The sequence below is a fragment of the Lepidochelys kempii genome, chromosome 10 (genome assembly GCF_965140265.1).
Source record: "Lepidochelys kempii isolate rLepKem1 chromosome 10, rLepKem1.hap2, whole genome shotgun sequence".
Lineage (NCBI taxonomy): Eukaryota > Metazoa > Chordata > Testudines > Cheloniidae > Lepidochelys > Lepidochelys kempii.
In genome coordinates this window covers 39,910,435-39,931,021 of record NC_133265.1, presented here as the reverse complement: position 1 = coordinate 39,931,021, position 20,587 = coordinate 39,910,435, and the positions used below count along the sequence as shown (strand labels likewise).

The following is a 20,587-nucleotide window of genomic DNA, read 5'->3' as shown; positions in this document are numbered from 1 at the left end:
CCGGGGAGACTGGCTGGATCCCCTGACGCTCGCTCAGAGCATGGGGCTCCCCAGTCCTCGTACTCCCCGGTGCATACTTCAGGAGGTGAGGGCCGCTTTGCCGTCCGCTGCTTGGGTTTACCTCAACTGGGTCCTGCACGAGGGCGTGCCCTGCCCACCCTCCACCCCAGGCCCTCCACACCTTTTAATTGGGCCCTTGCCCCATGGACCCAACCGACACCCCCCCCCGCCCCTTCACCATGAGCCGGCTGCACGATCTGCAGCTGGTCTGCTTCCAGACCACGCCAAGGAAAATCTATACACGCTCATGTTCCACACCCTTCATGTCATGTCCTCACCCTCGTGTCCCACCCCAATACAAAATGGCAGGACCTCCTGCCACCTCTGGAGTGTGAGGAGCTCCGGTGGGCCAGCCTATACTCCACCTTGGTCCCGAGGCCTGCCGGGGATATCAGTTGGCAGCTCCTTCATCGAGCCGTGAGCACGGGCTTGTACTTGGCGTGGTTCACCCCTATCCCAGACACCTGCCCCTTTTGCGGCATGAGGGAAACCCTGGCACACATATACTTGGAGTGTGCCAGGTTGCAGCCCCTATTCCGGCTCCTCACCAATATTTTGTTACATTTCTGGCTGCACTTTTCCCCTCACCTCCTTCTCTATGCACTCCCTATCCATGGCCCACAAAGTCATGAGATCTCCTGGTCAACCTCCTCCTAGCCCTGGCTAAAGTGGCCATCTGTAAAACCAGGGTGAGGAGGTTGGCTGATGGAGTCTTCTGTGGCTGTGTGGCCTATTTCCGATCCTCCATCCGTTCACATATCTGGGCAGAGTTCCTCTGGGCGGCGTCCACTGACTCCCTTGATGCCTTTGAGGAGCAGTGCTGTCTGGGGTTCTCTGCCCAGTGTCCCCACCTCGTTCTCTTCATTTGACCCTTTGACCACACTCCGACCACACTCCTGTCCCTGTTATTTCATTAGTTGTCCCCCGTACTCATTTGGTTTCCAGGTCCTGTGGATCCCCTTCTTAGGCTGTGGGGGGATCCTTTAGCAGTAGATCCCAATAGGATCCCAACAGGAACACTTCCCGGATCCCAATTGGAACACTCTCCTGTAGCCATCTGGCCTGACTCTGTCACAATACATAAGATCACGATTATGTGAAAATGAGGTATATGGGAGTTGCAACATGCTCCCCCAAGGTATAGAATGTCACAAGGCTCCAATATTATCCACTTAAGATGGGTTGTTTCCATGCACAGCAAATGCACTAAGACAGTGGTTTGTCCACTTTTTTTATTTGCGGACCCCTAAACAATTTCAAATGGAGGTGCGGACCCCTCTGGAAATCTTAAACAGTCTGCAGACCCACAGGCATCTGCAAAGCCCAGGCTGAAAAATCACTGCATTAAAATACGCATGAAAAGCAAAAGCACACATTCTCCTGCCCATGACAAAGACTGTGCAATCATGCACAGCCATACAAAGGTGCAGAGTTAAGATTACATGCACAAAAATAAAAATTGGTTGCTGCTGGATTCTGAATGCTTAACTGAGGAACCTTACGTTGCACTGATGCAGGATTTTTCACTGAATATTGCATATATGAAATAAATAATATTCAAAGCTACAGAACTTAAGGCACTCTTTGGTAGGGAGCTAACAAAGGACTGTGGACCAAAGCCTCAACCAATGGAAATAAGCATAGCTCTGTAGAACTACAGCAGTTTACACTAGCTGAGTATCTGGACCTACATTTTTTCCCCAAGTCATCACAATGAGAAATGTGCACAAATTCACACTTATCTTAGAAATAACAGAAGGAGTCACCCTGGCTTTTTAGAGCAATGAATAGCTTTGCTGCATTAAATTAATCTCATGAAATCACATGTAATATGCTTCTCATCTGATTGGTTATAAATAATGCATTGCTTAATTTAAACCATTCATAAAATACCTCTGTGTTAGCCCAGAGCAAAGTACTATGGGAGCCTCAGTAAGAAAGCTCAAATCCTCTGTACTTATGAAAGTGGATTTTTCAAAAAAATAATTAGCGCCAAAGGGCCAGATTTTGTGCTAATTTACACGCGGTGACTTTGATGGGATTGGACGCCGGGACATGTCAATCACCCATAATCACCCACGTCTCAATTACAAGAATCTGGCTCACACAGCCCAATAAATGTTTAACTGGAAGGATTATATTTCTAATTAAAATTATGCTGATACTCAACTAGAATTCGCTACCAAACATAATTCTGACCAGACGCCCCGTTAGCTGCAGGATATCTGGAGGAGGTGAGTGTAACAGGATGTATCCCCCGGGGTAAAACCTGGAAGCTGTGGGAACCACTGTACCCCCAAACCATTCAGCTGGGCTGGCCTCTCCCACCCTGCTCTACTGGTGTGCCTCACAACAGGGCCTGGAGGGGACTGGCTATCACCCAGCACAACAGCAGGTGGTGCCACACACCCAACTAAGTCACCTGAGTGCTTTACCTAAGCCACTCATGGATTCACAATGGCGGCACCAGCCAAGTTCCCAGCTCCCTAGCCTTGCACCTCTACTGGAGTATAAACTCAGAATTATACCACCTTGTACTGCACAGAGATCTGTATGATGCAATCTCATTAAACAGTCTGCTCCTCCCTCAATGTGGGGAAGATATGCAACAGCCTTTGTTACCAGAGCTAAGATTCCCTAACACTTCATTCAATAACACACTGAGTAAGATAAAACATAAAACAAGTTTATTAACTACAGAAAAATAGATTTTAAATGATTATAAGTGATAGCAAACAGATCAAAACAGGTTACCTAGGAAATTAAACAAAATCACAATGTAAGACTTAAACACATTAGACAGGATTTGAATCAGCAATATCTCAGTCTGACTGATGATACAAGCAGGCTTTAGCTTCCTTACACAGGAAGGGCTTTCTTCTTTCCCATCCGGGACCCTCTTCCCCAGTTCAGACTTTGTTCCACAAATGTTTCAAGGTGTTGTCTTGAAGGGGAGTTAGTCCTAGTCATGATGTCACTTCTCCCGTCTATAGTTTTTCCATAGGGCGGGAACCCCTTTGTTCCTAGCCCAGTTTGTGGAACAGTGTAGGTACAAAAATGGAGTTCAGTGTCATGTGATCTGGTCACAAGCCCTTGCAGGCTCCCAATGAATCATGGCAGCCATTGCCCATAGGCTGACTTAAGCATCCATAAGATCTTCCATGGTCCATTGTCTTTGTTGATGGACCATTAGCACTATCTAGCTTCTTTGTTGTACCTGAAAGGCTAGTTGTGGGTGTTTCCAACTTCATAGAATCATAGAAGATTAGGGTTGGAAGAGACCTTAGGAGGTCATCTAGTCCAACCCCCTGCTCAAAGCAGGACCAACACCAACTAAATCATCCCAACCAGAGCTTTGTCAAGCCGGGCCTTAAAAACTTCTCAGGATGGCGATTTCACCACCTCCCTAGGTAACCCATTCCAGTGTTTTACCACCCTCCTAGTCAAATAGTGTTTCCTAATATCCAACCTAGACCTCCCCCACTGCAACTTGAGACCACTGTTCCTTGTTCTGTCATCTGCCACCACTGAGAACAGCCTAGCTTCATCTGCTTTGGAACCCCCCTTCAGATAGTTGAAAGCTGCTATCAAATCCCCCCTCACTCTTCTCTTCTGCAAACTAAATAACCCCAGTTCCAAATCATTTTTGTTGCCCTCCACTGGAATCTCTCCAATTTGTCCACATCCTTTCTGCAGTAGGGGGCCCAAAATTGAATGCAATACTCCAGGTGTTGCCTCACCAGTGCCGAATAGATGGGAATAATCACTTCCCTCGATCTGCTGGCAACGCTCCTACTAATGCAGCCCAACATGCCATTAGCCTTCTTGGCAACAAGGGCACACTATTGACTCATATCCAGCTTCTCGTCCACTCTAATCCCCAGGTCCTTTTCTGCAGAACTGCTGCTTAGCCAGTCGGTCCTAAGCCTGTAGCAGTGCATGGGATTCTTCCTTCCTAAGTGGAGGACTCTGCACTTGTCCCTGTTGAACCTCATCAGATTTCTTTTAGCCCAATCCTCCAATTTGTCTAGGTCACTCTGGACCCTATCTACCTCTCCCCCCAGCTTAGTGTCATCCACAAACTTGCTGAGGGTGCAATCCATCCTGTTATCCGGATCATTAATGAAGATGTTGTACAAAACCAGCCTTAGGACAGACCCCTGGAGCATTCCGCTTGATACCTCCTGCCAACTAGATATCGAGCCGTTGATCACTACCCGTTAAGCCTGATGATCGAGCCAGCTTTCTATCCACCTTATCCATTCATCCAGTCCATACTTCTTTAACTTGCTGGCAAGAATACTGTGGGAGACCATATCAAAAGCTTTCCTAAAGTCATGGTATGTGATGTCCACCGCTTTCCCCATATCCACGGTCAGTTACCTCATCATAGAAGGCAATCAGGTTGTCAGGCATGACTTGCCATTGGTGAATCCAAGTTGACTGTTCCTGATCACCTTCCTATTCTCCAAGTGGATGGCACAGCCTGTGGCTCATGACCTGTTAAGTGTTTCTACTGCCAAAGGCCTTAGCTGGCTGTGTGGAAGCAGGCCCCATACGGAGACTCATCACACCCAGGTTCTAGCCCTGACATTCCTCACAGTTATGCTGATTTATACCCACTATAGCTCTGGCTCATTGACTCTAGCAGGGACGCAGTGATTGACACAGTTGGGGATCTAGCCTGCTTGTTTCATTAGAGCTACACCATTCACACCAGCTGGATATCTGGCCCACAGTCCATCTTCCCCTTGGTGTGCATCAAAATCAGTGGTTCTCAACCTATTTACCACTGTGGGCCACATCCACACAATATATGTACTACCTTTACAGCCCTGAGGATGTCACATTGGCTGCAGCTGTGTGCTGATTGGGCCGCAAACAGCCCTCAAGCCCCAGGTTGAGAACCATTGGTCTAACTGCATTTCTAAAGCTTCCACGTGATGAGAACTCTAGGGTGCTCCCAGAGGTGAGGCAGTAGGTGACTGCCAGAAGCAGGACATGTTTCCAGCAGGAGGGTCCACGAGCTGTCAGTGCAGCCTCTTTAATTATCACATGTGGCACTTCTCCAGAGTTTTCCATCCCAGGAGCTTATAAAATGGCCCAAAGCAGGACCTCATGATCCTTATTTTACAAATGGGGAAACTGAGGCACAGGGTAGCAATGTGAATTCCCCAAGGTGAGCCCATGGCAGAATCATGAATAGCAGCTAGGTCTCCTGACTCCCAGGCTAATGTTCTGTTCACCACACCACACTGCCAGCAAACATTCACCTTTTGACCTTCTGTATGGGTTGACAGCTTGAACACACATGTTTTCATACTTATAGTTTCACTGCATCAAGGATTTTCTTTCCCCTCCCATAAAATACCAGGGTCAGCTGAAGGTGCAGCTAGGAAAATATGGAAGCAATGGCACAGTCCATCCACCAGGAGGAGCTTTTGGCATAGGTCAGTATAGAACTGAAATAAAGAAATAAGAGTATCAGGATTAGAGAAACAGGAAAAATCACCCTGCTATCTGCACTTGGATAGTTCAAGAGGTCTTTTCCATGACCTGTTTCTAGCATCAAGACACCTCGCCCCATGCACACAGTCACCGGAACATGTCTTGAAAAACACAGATGCAGTATTTCAGCACCTTGTCTCTGGTCACTTGATGGACTAAGAAGTCTTAGTAGGAGGTAGAAAAGGGGTCAATGAATTACGGTAACTATCATCTTGGTCAGAGCTCATCCTCTAGAAAGTCCCATACAAAATTGCTGCAGATCCAATCAGTGGGGCATGGTGTCACCTTTCCAAGTCCCGGCTCAATGTACTTGGTAAAAAGTTGCACATGGTAATATATGTACTGCTAGCAATAGGTGTCTGGGTCTAGTGCTGGCTTTCCACACAGGGGTGAATTTCATCCCAAAGAAATACAGGTGGGGTCTTGGTCAGGAGTTCCGTAGAGGGTATCTGGTAACCTCATATGCCTGGGCAACCCCTGCACTGTTTACATAGACAAAACTGCCTTGGACTCTTAGGCTGGGTTTTGCCTGAGCAAAGACTGCAGGATTGGGCCACAAAAGGAGGAGGCATCGATAATCAGAGTGGAATTCAGTTCTTCATTTGTGTGTTTAGGGATGGTGTTGGGATCTATATATATATATTTCAGCATTACCCCCCCTTGATACATGATTATGCCCTTAATTATTGTATCACTTTATAATTTTGCAAGCAATTCAATTTTATATATCACTTGCTCCAAAACTTCTTGTCGCTTTCTTATTCAGCAGTATAAATATAGCATAATAAAGGTTAACAAAATTATTAATGCAAATAATATCACGATAGGATTTAGCATTAAATTTAGAAGAGCTGTGACACTGGGAGACCATCCTTTAAAAACATCATACTAATGAGAAATTACCAATTCTCCTTCTTTCCCCAATTTTAATATTTGACCATTGTGGATCAAAATGTTTATTTTTCCCAGCTGAGCAGACTTAGATATATCTTATGTATATTGCCGGATTTTTTCACTTTCATCCATCAGTTTTTCCCAATGTATTCCCAATGTATCCCCAAATCAAAGGACCAGTCCACATCTTTTGGTTCCCAAACAATTTCCTTTTTTTTTAAATAGAGGACCTTGGTAAATAATTCCATTAACAGTGACCTCTGTTACTATACATTTACATGACTCAATTGGGCTTTTTTCTGTCATACTTCCCCAAAATACATGTTTTTCAGTGGTTAACACACAAATACACCCATTGCCTAAACCAAACATTCTTGTGCCATTAGAGGCTAAAAATTGCATGGTACATCGTCCACTTGAATGGTTCAAATGACATCCCTCTAAGGACCAAGTTAGTTGTGGGCACACCTATTTGCTTCTTCCCCACTCTTCATGATGTTTTGTTAATTCTACTAATTTATAATCCCCTTCTTCTTGAATCAAGCATGTCCCACTTATTTCTATTTCCCATAACTCTCCATTAATAATTTTTGGCAACACCCAGGCCATTGCTGCTTTTCTTTGCCTCCCTGTGTTGTATAACAGCATTCTGCCTTTCCATTCTCCCCTCAGAGTGGCTTGATCCCATTAAACTCCATATATTTCTTCCATCCTGTAATTCGTTGATTCCATGTATGAGGATCTTTGAACCATTCAAAAGGCCATTGTCCATTACTTAACAGATTAACCATTCTCTGTATATCTTGTAACCCAAAGGTTTGTATCTGTATTATATTGCTAATACAGTTTTATTTTCAATTTCAGCTACATCAAACAGATTTACATTTAGAGATGTTTTCAAGGCTTGGGCTTGTTTCAATTGGAGTTCCACACTTCTTATTCCTTGTTCCGATAATGCACCAAAATTCTATGGCACATGTCTGTATAGCCCTCAAAATCTTACCCAAAGCTGATATTTTCCCTTGTAAGTCTCAATATCAAATTAGTTTAAAACTCCAGCTCCAATACTACCTACGATATATTCACCTACACCTCTCTTATTTCATATAGTCCCATCTCCCCATTGTTGTTGCCACGCTTGTAACAGAGGCAAGGCATACGGCATACACTCTGGATGTTGTGCACTTATGTTTACTTGCGCTCCTTCCAATCAGATTGTTAGATCCACAATAGCTGGGGCTTCCCTCCTATATGGGTGTTCATCTGCCTTGATTCTTGGTGAATCTTGTTTACTCATATCTGATTAATAAACAATAAAAACCCAACCATATCCCCAAAACTATATTCCCCAAATATTCAAAAAACATAAAAGCCATAAACCATTTTTCTACCCTTTTCTCTTGACTCCCTTGCAGGTCCTCTTCGTAACAAATATCATTGGAATCCAAATCCAAATCACTCTCTTTTTGACACACAGCCGCAACTTTCAGCTCCTGTATTTTCATTTGCTTTTTCAATGCTGCTATAGTTTTCTGGCACCAGCTGTGAGAAAAGCTTGTGATCTCCTCTTCCTTTTCTTTAGTCAAATCTCAAATTAACTGTTTCATTCCTATTACTTGGACTGTTTCATTCCTGTTACTGTTACTGTTCCATAACTGTTTCATTCCTTTCAGAGTAACAGCCGTGTTAGTCTGTATTCGCAAAAAGAAAAGGCGTACTTGGGGTTAGTCTCTAAGGTGCCACAAGTACTCCTTTTCTTTTTGTTTCATTCCTATTACTAATTTATCTTTGTGTGCTTTAATCTTTTCCCAACCCATCATTCTCTTCTCTAATTCCCTATTTTGTTTCCCCATTTGTTCTCAGTTTGTATTATCTGTGCCTTGCTCACTTCCCATTACAAATTTTCCTGGCAAGTTTTAAAATTCTCTTGTAATGTTTGTAACTCTGCACAGACTTCCCCCTTACATGCAATTGCCTTTTTTACAGCTTGCCACAACAGCCATACTATGGCCATTTGCTTTTTATCGGCATTAGGCTTGTACAGCTGTACATATTTCTCAAACGTGTTTTCTAAGGTATCAAGTGTTACATCCAGTTCCACGACACCTTCCATCCAAGGGCATGTCCCAAATGGAATAATCTCCTTCTCTAACAGACTTTGGGAACTGGTATAGGAGGGTGGTGAAGCACTGGAATGTGTTACCTAGGGAGGTGGTGGAATCTCCTTCCTTTGAGGTTTTTAAGGTCAGGCTTGACAAAGCCCTGGCTGGGATGATTTAGTTGGGGATTGGTCCTGCTTTGAGAAGGGGATTGGACTAGATGACCTCCTTTCCAACCCTGATATTCTATGAGTCTATAGTATGTTTGGGGTGTGAATGTGGAATGAGTAAGGTTTGTTTTGTAATCAATAAAGAGCATTTAGAGTATTATATACCAACGCTGTGTCCAGTATCTGCTTGGTCCCCATCCCATAGGAAGGCCTCTATTGGAGGTCTATATTAAATTCCAACTGTCCCACCAGCCCACACATCCATGTGTTGGTCATCGTCTATCCCACCTCCCCCCACGCCTCATCCATCCAGGTACCCATTTGTATATAATATGGGTATTCTGGTGGTACATAAGGGCCAGCCAAGAGTGGGAAACCATTGTGCTTGGTACTGAACAAACACCCAGTAATAGATGGTCCCTGCCCCCAAAGAGCTTGCAGTCAAAATAGATAAGACCATAGGGCACATAGGGGACATCTGCGGGGAGATACAAGAAGGAGAGAGGGGGCCAGGAATGTAAGCTAGGTTTCCTCAGTGAAAGGACAGAGCCTTATCCATTAGGCCTTTCTTCCTCCCCCCCCCCCTTTTGTCCTCCTCCCCCAACCCAACGTGGACGGAGCCCAAGCTTCTGACATGAGTGAAACACCTCCCATTGGCTTCAGTGGTCTTTGGATTGGACCCTTTGCCTCTCCCTGCCCCAAGCCCAGCAGTTGGAAGGACAGGGCCATGTCTGTTCCAGGAGGTGCAGCAGCGTTTTCTGCAGACACTTGTGGAATTGCTGGAGTGGGTCAGAGCCATGGGCCAGCTCCCTTAATGTCCTGTCTCTAGCATCGTGGGATGTGATCATTAACACTAATGAACGCCCCTGCTTCCCCTTGTGAAATGGGTCCCTGCCGACTGGACACAAACTGCACTCCTTCTCAAGCACTCACTCGTTAGCCGAAAACCGCCCCCCGCCTCTGTTATGAGTAATAGCAGGTACCAGGCTGCGATCGCAGAGAACAAAGCATTGTAACACGGACTCTTCCATCCCCTCCTTCCCACTTGGGTACCAGTCCAAGACAAAACAAAGACAATCAGGTCTTCAAACTGCTGGGGATAATGAGGAGTCTCTCTCGGAGAGACAGCTCAACCACCGGCCCATCAGGGTGAGGAAAGAAGCCCTGAGGTCACCCCTCCACTGCTTGTGTTGTGGCGGGCGGGAGCTGTCTGCTGGTTCCTTTGGTGCAGCCTGCTTTAAGCAGCAGCAACAGGAGACACAGTTTGTAAAAGCTTGTAACAAAGCCCGGAGAGCTTCCTTTATTAAGCTGTTTTCAAAAATAAATAGCAGGTCCCTTAATGCTGACAGAGCTCGGGGGGCTAGGAGCTGTCTGACTGGCACCGCGGAACAGCTGAGAGACGGAGGCATTTCGCTGTTTAGTGTTAAAGAAAAAGTGATGTCCTCAGCACCAGAGGAACTGAAAGCAACCCTAGTCTAACTAGGTGCTGATCAGCCCTAGTTTTGCCTTTCTAATCCTGACCATCCTGCAGTTCTCCTACAAGAAAGCACTGCACTGTTAAAGAAAACAACGTCGGAACTGGAGCCACCTTAGCTCTAGACTCCATCATAGGCAAGTGTAGATTTCCCTGAGTGATTAGGGAAGGCTGGGACTTTGGAGGCCAGAGGCAATTAAATAATTAGACTCGTTTTTCAGCTGTAAAGTAAGTTTCTTCACCTACTTTTCCAGTCTATTGCATCTTTTCTACCGCCTCATCCCAGATGAGATCCCAAAAGGCAGATCCGGTAATAGGCAGGGCAAACTGTTGAATCCATCATCTCCATCTCACCCTAAAGTCCTCAGAGTGTACTATAGCATCTGGATCAACATCATGCTAAGCAAATGCACCTCTAAGCTCTAAATCCTCTTATTCATGTTGTTAGTGGGCTCACTTCGGTCGGTGCTGTACAAGCACATCGGACATGATCCAAGCCAATAGGAATCTTTCCATCAATTTCGGCAGGCATTGGATCAGGCCCATAGAAACAGACAGTTCCTGTGATAAAGGATTTACATTCTAAATAGGCAAGACAGAATTATTACCTTCTTTGTACAGATGGGGAAACTGAGGCCAAGGGGAATTAAATAACTTGCCCAAGGTCACACAGGGAGTCAGTGGCAGAGCCAAGAACTGAGCCCAGCTCTTCTGAGTCCTTATGCAGCACCTTTACTTAACCACAGGACCATGCACAATCCTCAGGGCAAAAGCTCATCTTCTTTCCAAAAGTTACAGGCTTGCTCAGGAGACAATAACGGATTTTGATTCACCAGACTTTTGAGATCTGCAGGGAAAGGCAGCAGCGCGCCAGCACCAATACTTGCTTTATGTTGCCAAAGATTATTTTACTGTTGTCGAGCTACGTTAATCCCACCCTAGCCACTGCAGCTCTCTCTGCTCTGCTCTCCCCAAACTCCAGCCAATGACAGATGTCCTTGGCAGTGGCTTTATACGGTTTAATTTGCATGATCACGCCAGATAGCGTTCACCTTTGTACAGGCTGATTTGTTCCTCCAGGAGCTGCATGCAAATAAACCTGGTGAGTTGGGACACTATGCTGAGCATTTTAGCACAGCAGACCCTCCGAGTGGGATCAGAGCAGGTAGGCAAATTTGGATTTGCCTACACAGGATGACACCAGTTTAACTAAAGGTCTGATTTTAATCGGTTTTATTAAACCAGTGCAAAAAATCAGGTGGAATGGTGGATCTTATTTCAGTTTAAACCAGGCTCATTTCGGTTTAGTTTACTGCAATTAGAAACAGGTTTAAGCTAAACCAAGATAACCAATTTAAGAAGGCATTTATGTCAGATGAATTAAACTGGTTTAAGTAAATCAGCTTAACTAAAGTAGTGCAAATGTCTGTGTAGATGAGGCAAAGAAAGAAAGATGAGTTTTAGAACAGTTTCAGGGCACGCTGTTTAACAAAGCACTGTGCTCTGTGGATGTTAATATTTAATTTTAAAAGCTTCTTCCGAAGCAGAGTACCCTTTTCAGAGGTTCTTTTCAGATACCCCAACCCCCTTTTGGGGGGCATTCATTTAAATCCTGGCCATTCAAATATGTATGAGCATGACAGAGGGTATTGATCTTATTAGAGACACCAGGCAAAACTGGATAAACCCTTATTCATTCACAGAGGGTCCCTCCGCACCCAAACGTGTGTGGCTGAATATGTAGACACATGTCGCACATATTCTATATACAATGTGTGTATATTCCCTGCACATGAGTAAGTGTGTGTGTGTGCGTGTGTAATATGTGTGTGTATAATGTTTATGTATATAGATGTACAAACATGTAATGAATGTACCTGTATGTGTTCATAAGTGAGTGTATAAAATATTATAGTGGGTTTACCTGTGCACATCCACGTCTGATGGATGGATGTATTTGTACACACATCTAGTTAAGAATACATACCCGCACGTGAAAGGAGTCTACACCTACTACTATACAGTAACATTATATGGACTTACTGTACACCAAAATGTATATTTCTATCCTGCATGTGGGTTTTCCTTCATCAGGTCATTTCTCCCTTAACATAATAAATCTGAGAGTTTATAACTCTCTGATTACATATGTACAATGGTGATTCAAACCATTTTAGATGATTTCGGGTTGATTTTTCAAACATCCATTTGTGTACATGCTGAATGGTTAAAACTTAACTATCGTTTTATTGTTTTCCCTCTTGCCTCGTTGAATTAAAAAACGTGCTCGGAGGAGGTAGCATCATTTCCTTCTTGTTTTCAGATGCTGCCGGTGCCTCCAGAACTACTTGGAGAAGGGGGATCAATTCTACTGATAAAATCAATTATGTATTTTGTTTAATATAGTTCAAAACCCAACGAGCTCTGGGCGGAAAGGACTAGCAGACGCAGGTCGGGAGAGATGGAGCTAAAAGACTTTATGCAAACACATGCTTGGAGGTGAGGTTGATCACGATCGGTTCTCACTGAGGCTGCATCAAATCATCTGTATGTTTATTTTTCTTTCAAAAGAGTTTAAACCCTTCAAAAGAGCAGACTCGTCCCAGATAATCTAAGCCAGCCCCCTCCTTTGTTTCTCCCCACACAGAAGTGCTTAGAAGCTATTTGCATTCAATTAGTGCACAACAAATAGATTCACTAAATATGGAATGTGGGGGAGGAGGGCGGAGAGTTGAAAGATGGCACATGTACGGGGAAACATATTGACATGATAAATATTGCATTGGGTTTGGTGGGAGTCCCTGCGGCTTTAACACACTCAGAATATGCAGGAGGTGGGAGAGGCTAGGCGCGCTCCCTGGCGCATCGGACGCGCGCACCGACTCTCCAACCCAGCAGCAATTAAAAAAAGGGAGGGGGCCAAGGGGGGATCAGTCATCAGGATAGTGGGACTTGCAGCCTGGGCAGCTCAAAGCTCCAAAAATGTGTGCTGCCTCTGCGATTGCAAAATTAAAGCCAGCCACCACCAGGAGCAACAGATCCACAGCAGCCCACCCATCTCTGGGGCTCCCTGTACTTCCCAACTAAATGCCTGGAGTTCAGACTGGTTTCTGCAGCTGGGTGCTTCCCTGGAAGCTGCCCCCATAGAGACACTCCAGTTTCCAAGCTGAGCAGGTAAGGCTGGGCAAACTTCACCTGCGCATACAGCTGGAAGGGATCCCTTTCCTTTTTGGCTTTGGGAGGTGCCTGCAGTTATCCAGATTGTGGTAGCTTTTGTGTGCCACGCGTGGCATGGTTGTAAAGGCATGGCAGGATGGACTAACAGTGTGTATTTCAAAGAAGGGACTTCAGGTACAAACAGCGTTGCTGTCGGAAAAAGGACGAGATCTCTTCTGATGCTATGGTAGATAGGATCCGTGCTCCCTTGCTGTCAATGGGAGTTGTGCCATTGGCTCCAGTGGGGCCCGGGTATAGCCCCAAATGTTAGATCTGTCTGTTTCTAGAGGGCTGTTTGTCTTCGCATCTGAAGCAGGGAAGCAGCAGGGGTACATGGCAAAAATGCTAATGTCTCCCTAGCTTTCTGATCTGCAGCCTCTACATGGCACGGTTTGTCTTCAAATTAATACCAGCGAAACTACAGGTTATTAGGGTAAATCTGACCGTGGTTTTACACAGGAGGTTTTTTTATATACATATACATTTATATTTCCATATTCATGTATTTGTGGTCAGCAAAAGACAGACCTAGTTACATGTTTTTTATTATCAAAGTTTGTAATCATTGCTTTATCAATTGTTCTGTTATCAATCTAAGACAGCACTTTTTGTGGAATGTATTTCTTCTCCTGTGAGCGTTCTCATGGTGTTCAGTGCCACGCAGCTTCAGGACCAATTCAACTGGAAAGTCTAAGAAAGGGATACCGGGGCTTTTAAAAGGAAAGACTAGATAACGTATATTTTTCACGCAATATGAAAACTGCACGGTGCTGTCTGAGTTTCGGGTGTGCCGGAAACGTGGTTCAATGACGTGTTATATAGAGTCCTTGCAACTTCCAAACGGCATGCGATCCGATGAAAGAAAGGCAGACAGAGAAATAGACAGGCAGGAAGAAAACGAATTGAAACAATGATTTGTTGGCTCTGATCTCTGGTTTGGGTGTGTTACTGCTTAGGCTGATGTTATCTTGCGCAACACACGTGTCCGGGGGTCCGCGTGCGCAGCGCACTGTCCCCTGAGCAGGGAGCTCTCGCTAACTTGGATTTTCCGTCGGAGGCAGAGCGCTGCTCTCTGTTCTCCCTGGGCTAAGGGAAAAGCGGAGGGACCAGGCTGCTCCCAGCCAGAGAGCGCAGCGGTGTCTCCGAGGCTAGGAGCGGGTGGGGTAATCGTGCATGTCTCTGTCTCTGGCTGCAGGAGGAAGATGGACCCGTTGCTCTGGCTGTGGATCGCAGCTTTCCTGGGGGTGAGCCAGGGCTGCCCGGAGCCCTGCTCCTGTGTGGACAAATACGCCCATCAGTTCGCAGACTGCGCTTACAAAGATCTGCAGGCGGTCCCCGTGGGGCTGCCCTCCAACGTGACCACCCTCAGCCTGTCCGCCAACAAGATCACCTCCCTGCAGAAGAGCTCCTTCGTGGAGGTCACCCAGGTCACCTCGCTGTGGCTGGCTCACAACGAGATCAGCGCCATAGAGCAGGGCACCTTCGCCATCCTGGTGCAGCTGAAGAACCTGGACATCAGCCGCAACCAGATCGTAGACTTCCCCTGGGGGGATCTGTACAACCTCAGCGCCCTGCAGCTGCTCAAGATGAACAACAACCACATGGTGAAGCTGCCCTGGGAGGCCTTCCACACCCTGAAAGACCTGAGGTCCCTGCGCATAAACAACAACAAGTTCACCACCATCGCCGAGGGCACTTTCGATTCGCTGACTTCCCTGTCTCACTTGCAGATCTACAACAACCCCTTCAACTGCACCTGCAGGCTCCTGTGGCTGAAGAGCTGGGCTGAGAACACCCTGATCTCCATCCCCGAGAAGGACTCCATCAGCTGTGCAGCCCCGGACAGCCTCCGAGGTGTCCCACTGGGGAGAATCCCAGACCTGCAGTGCGCGCCTCCCTCCGTGCAGCTGACCTATCACCCCAACCTGGACAACACCGAGCTCTACGACGGCTTCACGCTCCTGCTGCACTGCAGAGTCAGGGGCAGCCCCCAGCCGGAGGTCAGCTGGAAGGTGCAAACCGCCAGCCAAGCCCTGGAGATAAAGGGGCCCGGCGTGGAGAGGGCTGGGAACGAGCTACCCGCTGGCAGCTCCAAGCAGAGTGCAGAGCGCTTCGTGGTCTACGGGAACGGCACCCTGGTCATCCCTCACCTGAGCAAGCGAGAGGAAGGGACCTACACCTGCCTGGCCACCAACGAGCTGGGCAGCAACCAGACCTCAGTCAACGTGGCTGTTGCCGGTGCCCAGAAATACCCCGCCCGCCCCATGGAGGATCCCCTGGCAGGCAAAGCGCAGCCGGGGGAGAGGAAGCCGGGCCCCAAGGGCTCCAAGAACAGCGTCCTCAGCCCCGAAGAGAGGCCCAAACCCCTCAGCCCCACCCGGCACAGCTCCCACTCGCCGTGGCTGGAACAGGTCCCCTCCAAGCGGCCCCCCTTCGAGAAGAATTGCGGCTCCAGCGCGGACACCCAGTACGTCTCCAACCATGCCTTCAACCAGAGTGGCCAGCTGAAGCAGCACACCTTCGACCTGGGCGTCATCGCGCTGGATGTGTCGGAGAACGAGGCCAAGGTGCAGCTCACCCCCTTCTACGGACAACCGGAAAAAGCCCACCTGCGGGCGCTCTACCTGTGCGCGGAGAGCGGCCACGGCCACTCCATGGTGCAGTGGTCCAGGATCGAGGAAGGTGTGAACTCCTACTGGTTCCAGGGCTTGACCCCCGGCACCAACTACTCGGTCTGCCTGACTTACCTGGGGGAGGATTGCCAGGTGCAAGTGGTCTTCACCACCAAGAAGGAGATCCCCTCCCTCATCATCATCGTGGTGGTCAGCATCTTCCTGCTGGCCCTGGCCACCGTCCCCCTGCTGGGGGCCACCTGCTGCCACTTGCTCGCCAAGTATCAGGGCAAAACCTACAAACTCATCATGAAGGCCCAGAACCCAGACCAGATGGAGAAGCACATGGCGGCGGACTTCGACCCGCGGGCCTCTTACCTGGAGTCGGAGAAGAACTACAACCCAAGTGAGCCAGGAGAAGGTGAGGCAGAGCGGGAGGCGGAGGGGCAGAGGGAGCTGGAGCGAGACGAGAGCCTGGTGGCCGAATCCATCGCCGAGTCCCAATCCAAAACCAACCCAGAGGAGTTTGAGGTGGGGTCCGAATACAGCGACAGGCTGCCCCTTGGGGCCGAGGCTGTGAACATCTCCCAAGAGATCAATGGGAACTACAGGCAGCCAGCTCGCTGATCCGACCCCTGGCCACCCCCCAGCCACTGCCCCAACCTGTATATTGTATAATACAGTAAGATACAAACTCGATGGGGGACCTGAGCCATTCACTGGTTGATCAGCTACATCCTTCCATAGACACTTCTGCCAACAGCCCAGCGTGAGGGAAACCCAACAGAATTCAGATTCCAACCTGTTTTTTCTGGCCTCACTAAGTACTTCAGGGTGGGGTCGAGTTTTTAAACAAAATAAGTGGAATGAATTGGCCTTTAAAAAAGTATTTAACACACTATTTGAAATACAAAGTTTAAAAAAAAACCACCATCTGCTCCCAACATATTAATTCTAAACGGAGGCTGTGGTCTTTTTTAAAAGCTATGTTGGTTTGTTACAATTAAAATACAATGGATTGACTATTTCTCCCTCTTTTACAAAAGAAAATCTGAAGATATCCTGAGTTAATTTAATCAAGGCCAGTTGTCAATTTCAAGCGTGAGTGTTGTCAATTTCAGCAAGTTTTTGTGCTGGACAGCTCCCATCCCCGTCCAATGCAAACAGCTGTGCCCTTCCCACGCTGGGATGTACAAATCCCTGTATGGGGAGGATGGGCGAGTGGGTAACTGAAACCCACACCGGTCCTGACAATCCGATCAAAGATACGCAAGGTGATCTAGCGCGTCACCTGTACCTAGACAGTGTTAATAGAGCCGTGCTGTAGAATTTGAGATGTGTGTGTGACTTGGTCCTCTCTTAACTTGTGGGTGCTTCTCATTTCTTTAGAGGTAGGGGAAGAAGTGTGGAAATAACCCCACCTCTAATCTTTGTTGTCCCTTTTTCCCAGACCTTCTGGGAGGCATGTGACTCACTGAGATTTCCTAGATGTTTATTGAATAGAGTAGCGTGCTTATAGAGAAATGTATGTACCCTTGATGTGAGTCTGTGATGTTTAAAGGGGAACGGGAAATGATAGGTAACTTTTGCCGTGGAATTGAGAAAAATCTGAAATGTATATGCAGCAGGTGCATCTGTGAGTTTTTTATTTTTTGCCTCTGTATTAAAAAAGCACCAAAAATCAAAATGAAATCAGCACAACTGTCCCCAAGGCACAGAAAGATTGTTAATTGATGGTTAAATACTTTCAAAAGCAACCTTAAAAACAAAACAAACCGTAACCTTTTCTAAGCGCTTATGTATGTGAAGAGTCAATAAAACAGATTTAAAATGGAGTTTTTGTTCATTATTTATGGGGGGATATGGGTAGATTAATGGAAAATCAAATCCATATTTCAGTTTAAATTAAAAAGCTGTAGTATAATTATTTCCCCTACAATATTCTGTTTTTTCTTAAACTGGGATTTTATTTTTCAGATGCAGTTATTTTTAAAATTGTGGTTATGATCATTCTAATTTCTCCAGAGGGATGTTTTTCCCCCCATGGTTTTGTTTGTTTTTGTACCATTTTCTTTCTCTAAAGAATTTGGGGTCGTCGTTATGAGTGGCAGTTTCAGGGAATTCTAGAATTAGTCACTTAGGTTTCTGAATTACAAAGCGACAGCCTGCTTTGTTTCACAGGTACCTTTTGTCTGTCTTTACCTTTACAAGCACAGGGACATTTGGAGAGTTTATTTGATCGCCAGTAACATGTTTTGCTTTGTTTCACCAAAGTAATTTAAAAAAAAAAACGGAGACACAAATAACTGGGAAGGAAATAACCCTAACCCCTATCCCAACATTAAATTCGTCTACGATGCAGAGAAAACATTGAGACAGTTGTCTCATGGATGGAGCAAGAATAAAACTAGACTGGCCACCACCAGCTCCGCCTATGTTCAAATAAGGTAGGTGCCTGCGGGAGGAGAGAGACGGACTGACTCCAACACACAGGCCAGAGTAATATTTATCTATGCCTCCTTTACTGATGATGTGCAGCCCCCAAACTACCCGCATGAACATTCTATGTACTGTGTGTCTAGAGGTACGGTGCTTCGTGTGTGTCTGAAGATGTGTGTGCAAATAGGGCACGTTGTTTATGTAGGTAAATGTGTATACTCTGTGAGTGTGCATGAAGATAAATATACACCCCAATTATTTATAAACATACATCTACTTTATGAAATAAGGTAAATGCATGTATTTTCGCGGTGTGGATGTATACACAGGCAGATTATTTATATATATGTTTTGCTCCTGTAGATAATATATATACTCTCTGTGTGTACAGATATAAACACACATTTATCTACACCCCTACACGTCAGCTTTGTGAATAAAGGTAAATGGGTGTACCTTGTGTGTGGATACGTACACAGATTATTTATATACTTGTTCGTGTAGGTAAATGTATATACTCTGTGTGTGCAGATATAAACACACACACACACCCACTTACTGAATAAAGGTAAATGTACTTTGTGCGCCTGAACATATACACAGATTATTTATATACATATTTTGCGTATGTAAATAAAAGTATGTACTCTGGGTGGGCGTGCTCAGATATGCACACAATTACTTTGTGAATAAAGATAAATGTTTATATTTTCATGTGTTTGTAGACCTACACACCCACATTATGTGTACCCACATTTTATGTATGTAGGTCAATGTACACACTTGGAGTGCAGCTATGATTATTTAGACATGCACGTTAACAATATATAGTATATAGAGGCAGAGGTCCGCTGTAGCATACTTTGCAGACATTCATATAACTGGGTGTATCTATATACACATGCACAGCCTCTGTATGTAAGATTTTATGTAAGCCCAAGGAACCGTGCACTCCTGTGTGCGGTGTGGGGTGGGGCTGGGAAGAGTTGGTCCATCTGTTTTATTTGAGCCCCGATGTAAAGATTTCAGTTTCCTGTGCCCCTGGCTCGCTGATCTTCAGGAAGTAACCCCTGACTCCGAAAACTGCCCCCCCGCCCCAGATCTAGACCCTCCCCGCCCTTCCTGGGACAGGACTGGCGCTTTCCCCTGGTGTTTCCGCTGAGGCAGACGCACCCTCCCCGACACACGCACCCCGCAGGGTATATTCCTGAACGCCAGGCTCTGTTCCAGGCCCCGAGTCACTAACCCCTTGGCACTGTTGGACATCCGGAATCCCACAGTTTAGAAGCGTGACCGACCCCAGGGGCGATCAAAAGGAGCCATATGCCCATGTCGATTTCACCAGCGGGCGGGTAGGAAAGCAGCCCAACCAGTAAGAACGAAGGACAGCAACTAGTTTCCATGTAAAACAGGGCCATTTCAGAAGCTAGCAACACCGAACATCCCCACCGAGGTGTTTGCAATCATCTTCCCCACCCGAATGGTTTTATCCAACAATTACGCTAAGATCAGTGTTTTGTTTTTTCAAATTACCTTTATCATCTAGAGCTAGCCAGTTTATGCTTTTGCACATAGGCATATATATCGAAGATTGTGTGCTTACATATATATTAATGCCTGTGTGTGTGTGTGTTAAATGGGTAGGAATGTACTCACACACACACACACACACAGATACCTACCCATAAACATACTTGCATTCATAGATTGATAGGATCCACAGATTTTAAAACGAGAAGGGATCATTGTGGTTATGTAGTCTGACCTCATGTATACCACAGACCCAAAAATTTCAAAAAAGCAGAGGGGAGAGAGAAATATCACACGCACTCACACACACAATCTGTGACTCTAGGAATGCATGTGTGTATACATATTTGTACATACAAACACAGAGGACAGAGAGAATATTCTATATTCATATGTTAGAATAATGCTCATTTTTGGTATAACTAAGCAGGTGCAAAATCCGTGAATAAAGCATGTTAATAAACCATTTTCAGGAACTTGTATTTGCCACCCTTCAGGCACAGGTACAACTTTTTTTTTTTTAAATTTCAGTCTTTGTCAACATTAAGTTTTTGTAGACTGCTATATTGAAAGAAAGCAAACCTA

The 20,587-nt window shown here is 46.0% G+C and overlaps 1 protein-coding gene across 1 annotated transcript; it reads left to right on the top strand.

The window, feature by feature from the left end:
- The first annotated feature begins 13,128 nt into the window (after window positions 1–13,128).
- ISLR2 (immunoglobulin superfamily containing leucine rich repeat 2) lies at window positions 13,129–17,868 on the top strand. Its single transcript, XM_073363074.1, has 2 exons — window positions 13,129–13,379; window positions 14,617–17,868. The coding sequence occupies exon 2, from the start codon at window positions 14,624–14,626 to the stop codon at window positions 16,658–16,660; it is 2,037 nt and encodes a 678-aa protein (XP_073219175.1). The 5' UTR covers window positions 13,129–13,379; window positions 14,617–14,623; the 3' UTR covers window positions 16,661–17,868.
- The last annotated feature ends 2,719 nt before the right edge of the window (window positions 17,869–20,587 follow it).

What these genes read in the sequence shown, in the direction of transcription:
- ISLR2 (XM_073363074.1), top strand. Translation starts at nt 14,624, where the DNA reads ATGGACCCGTTGCTCTGGCTGTGGATCGCAGCTTTCCTGGGGGTGAGC.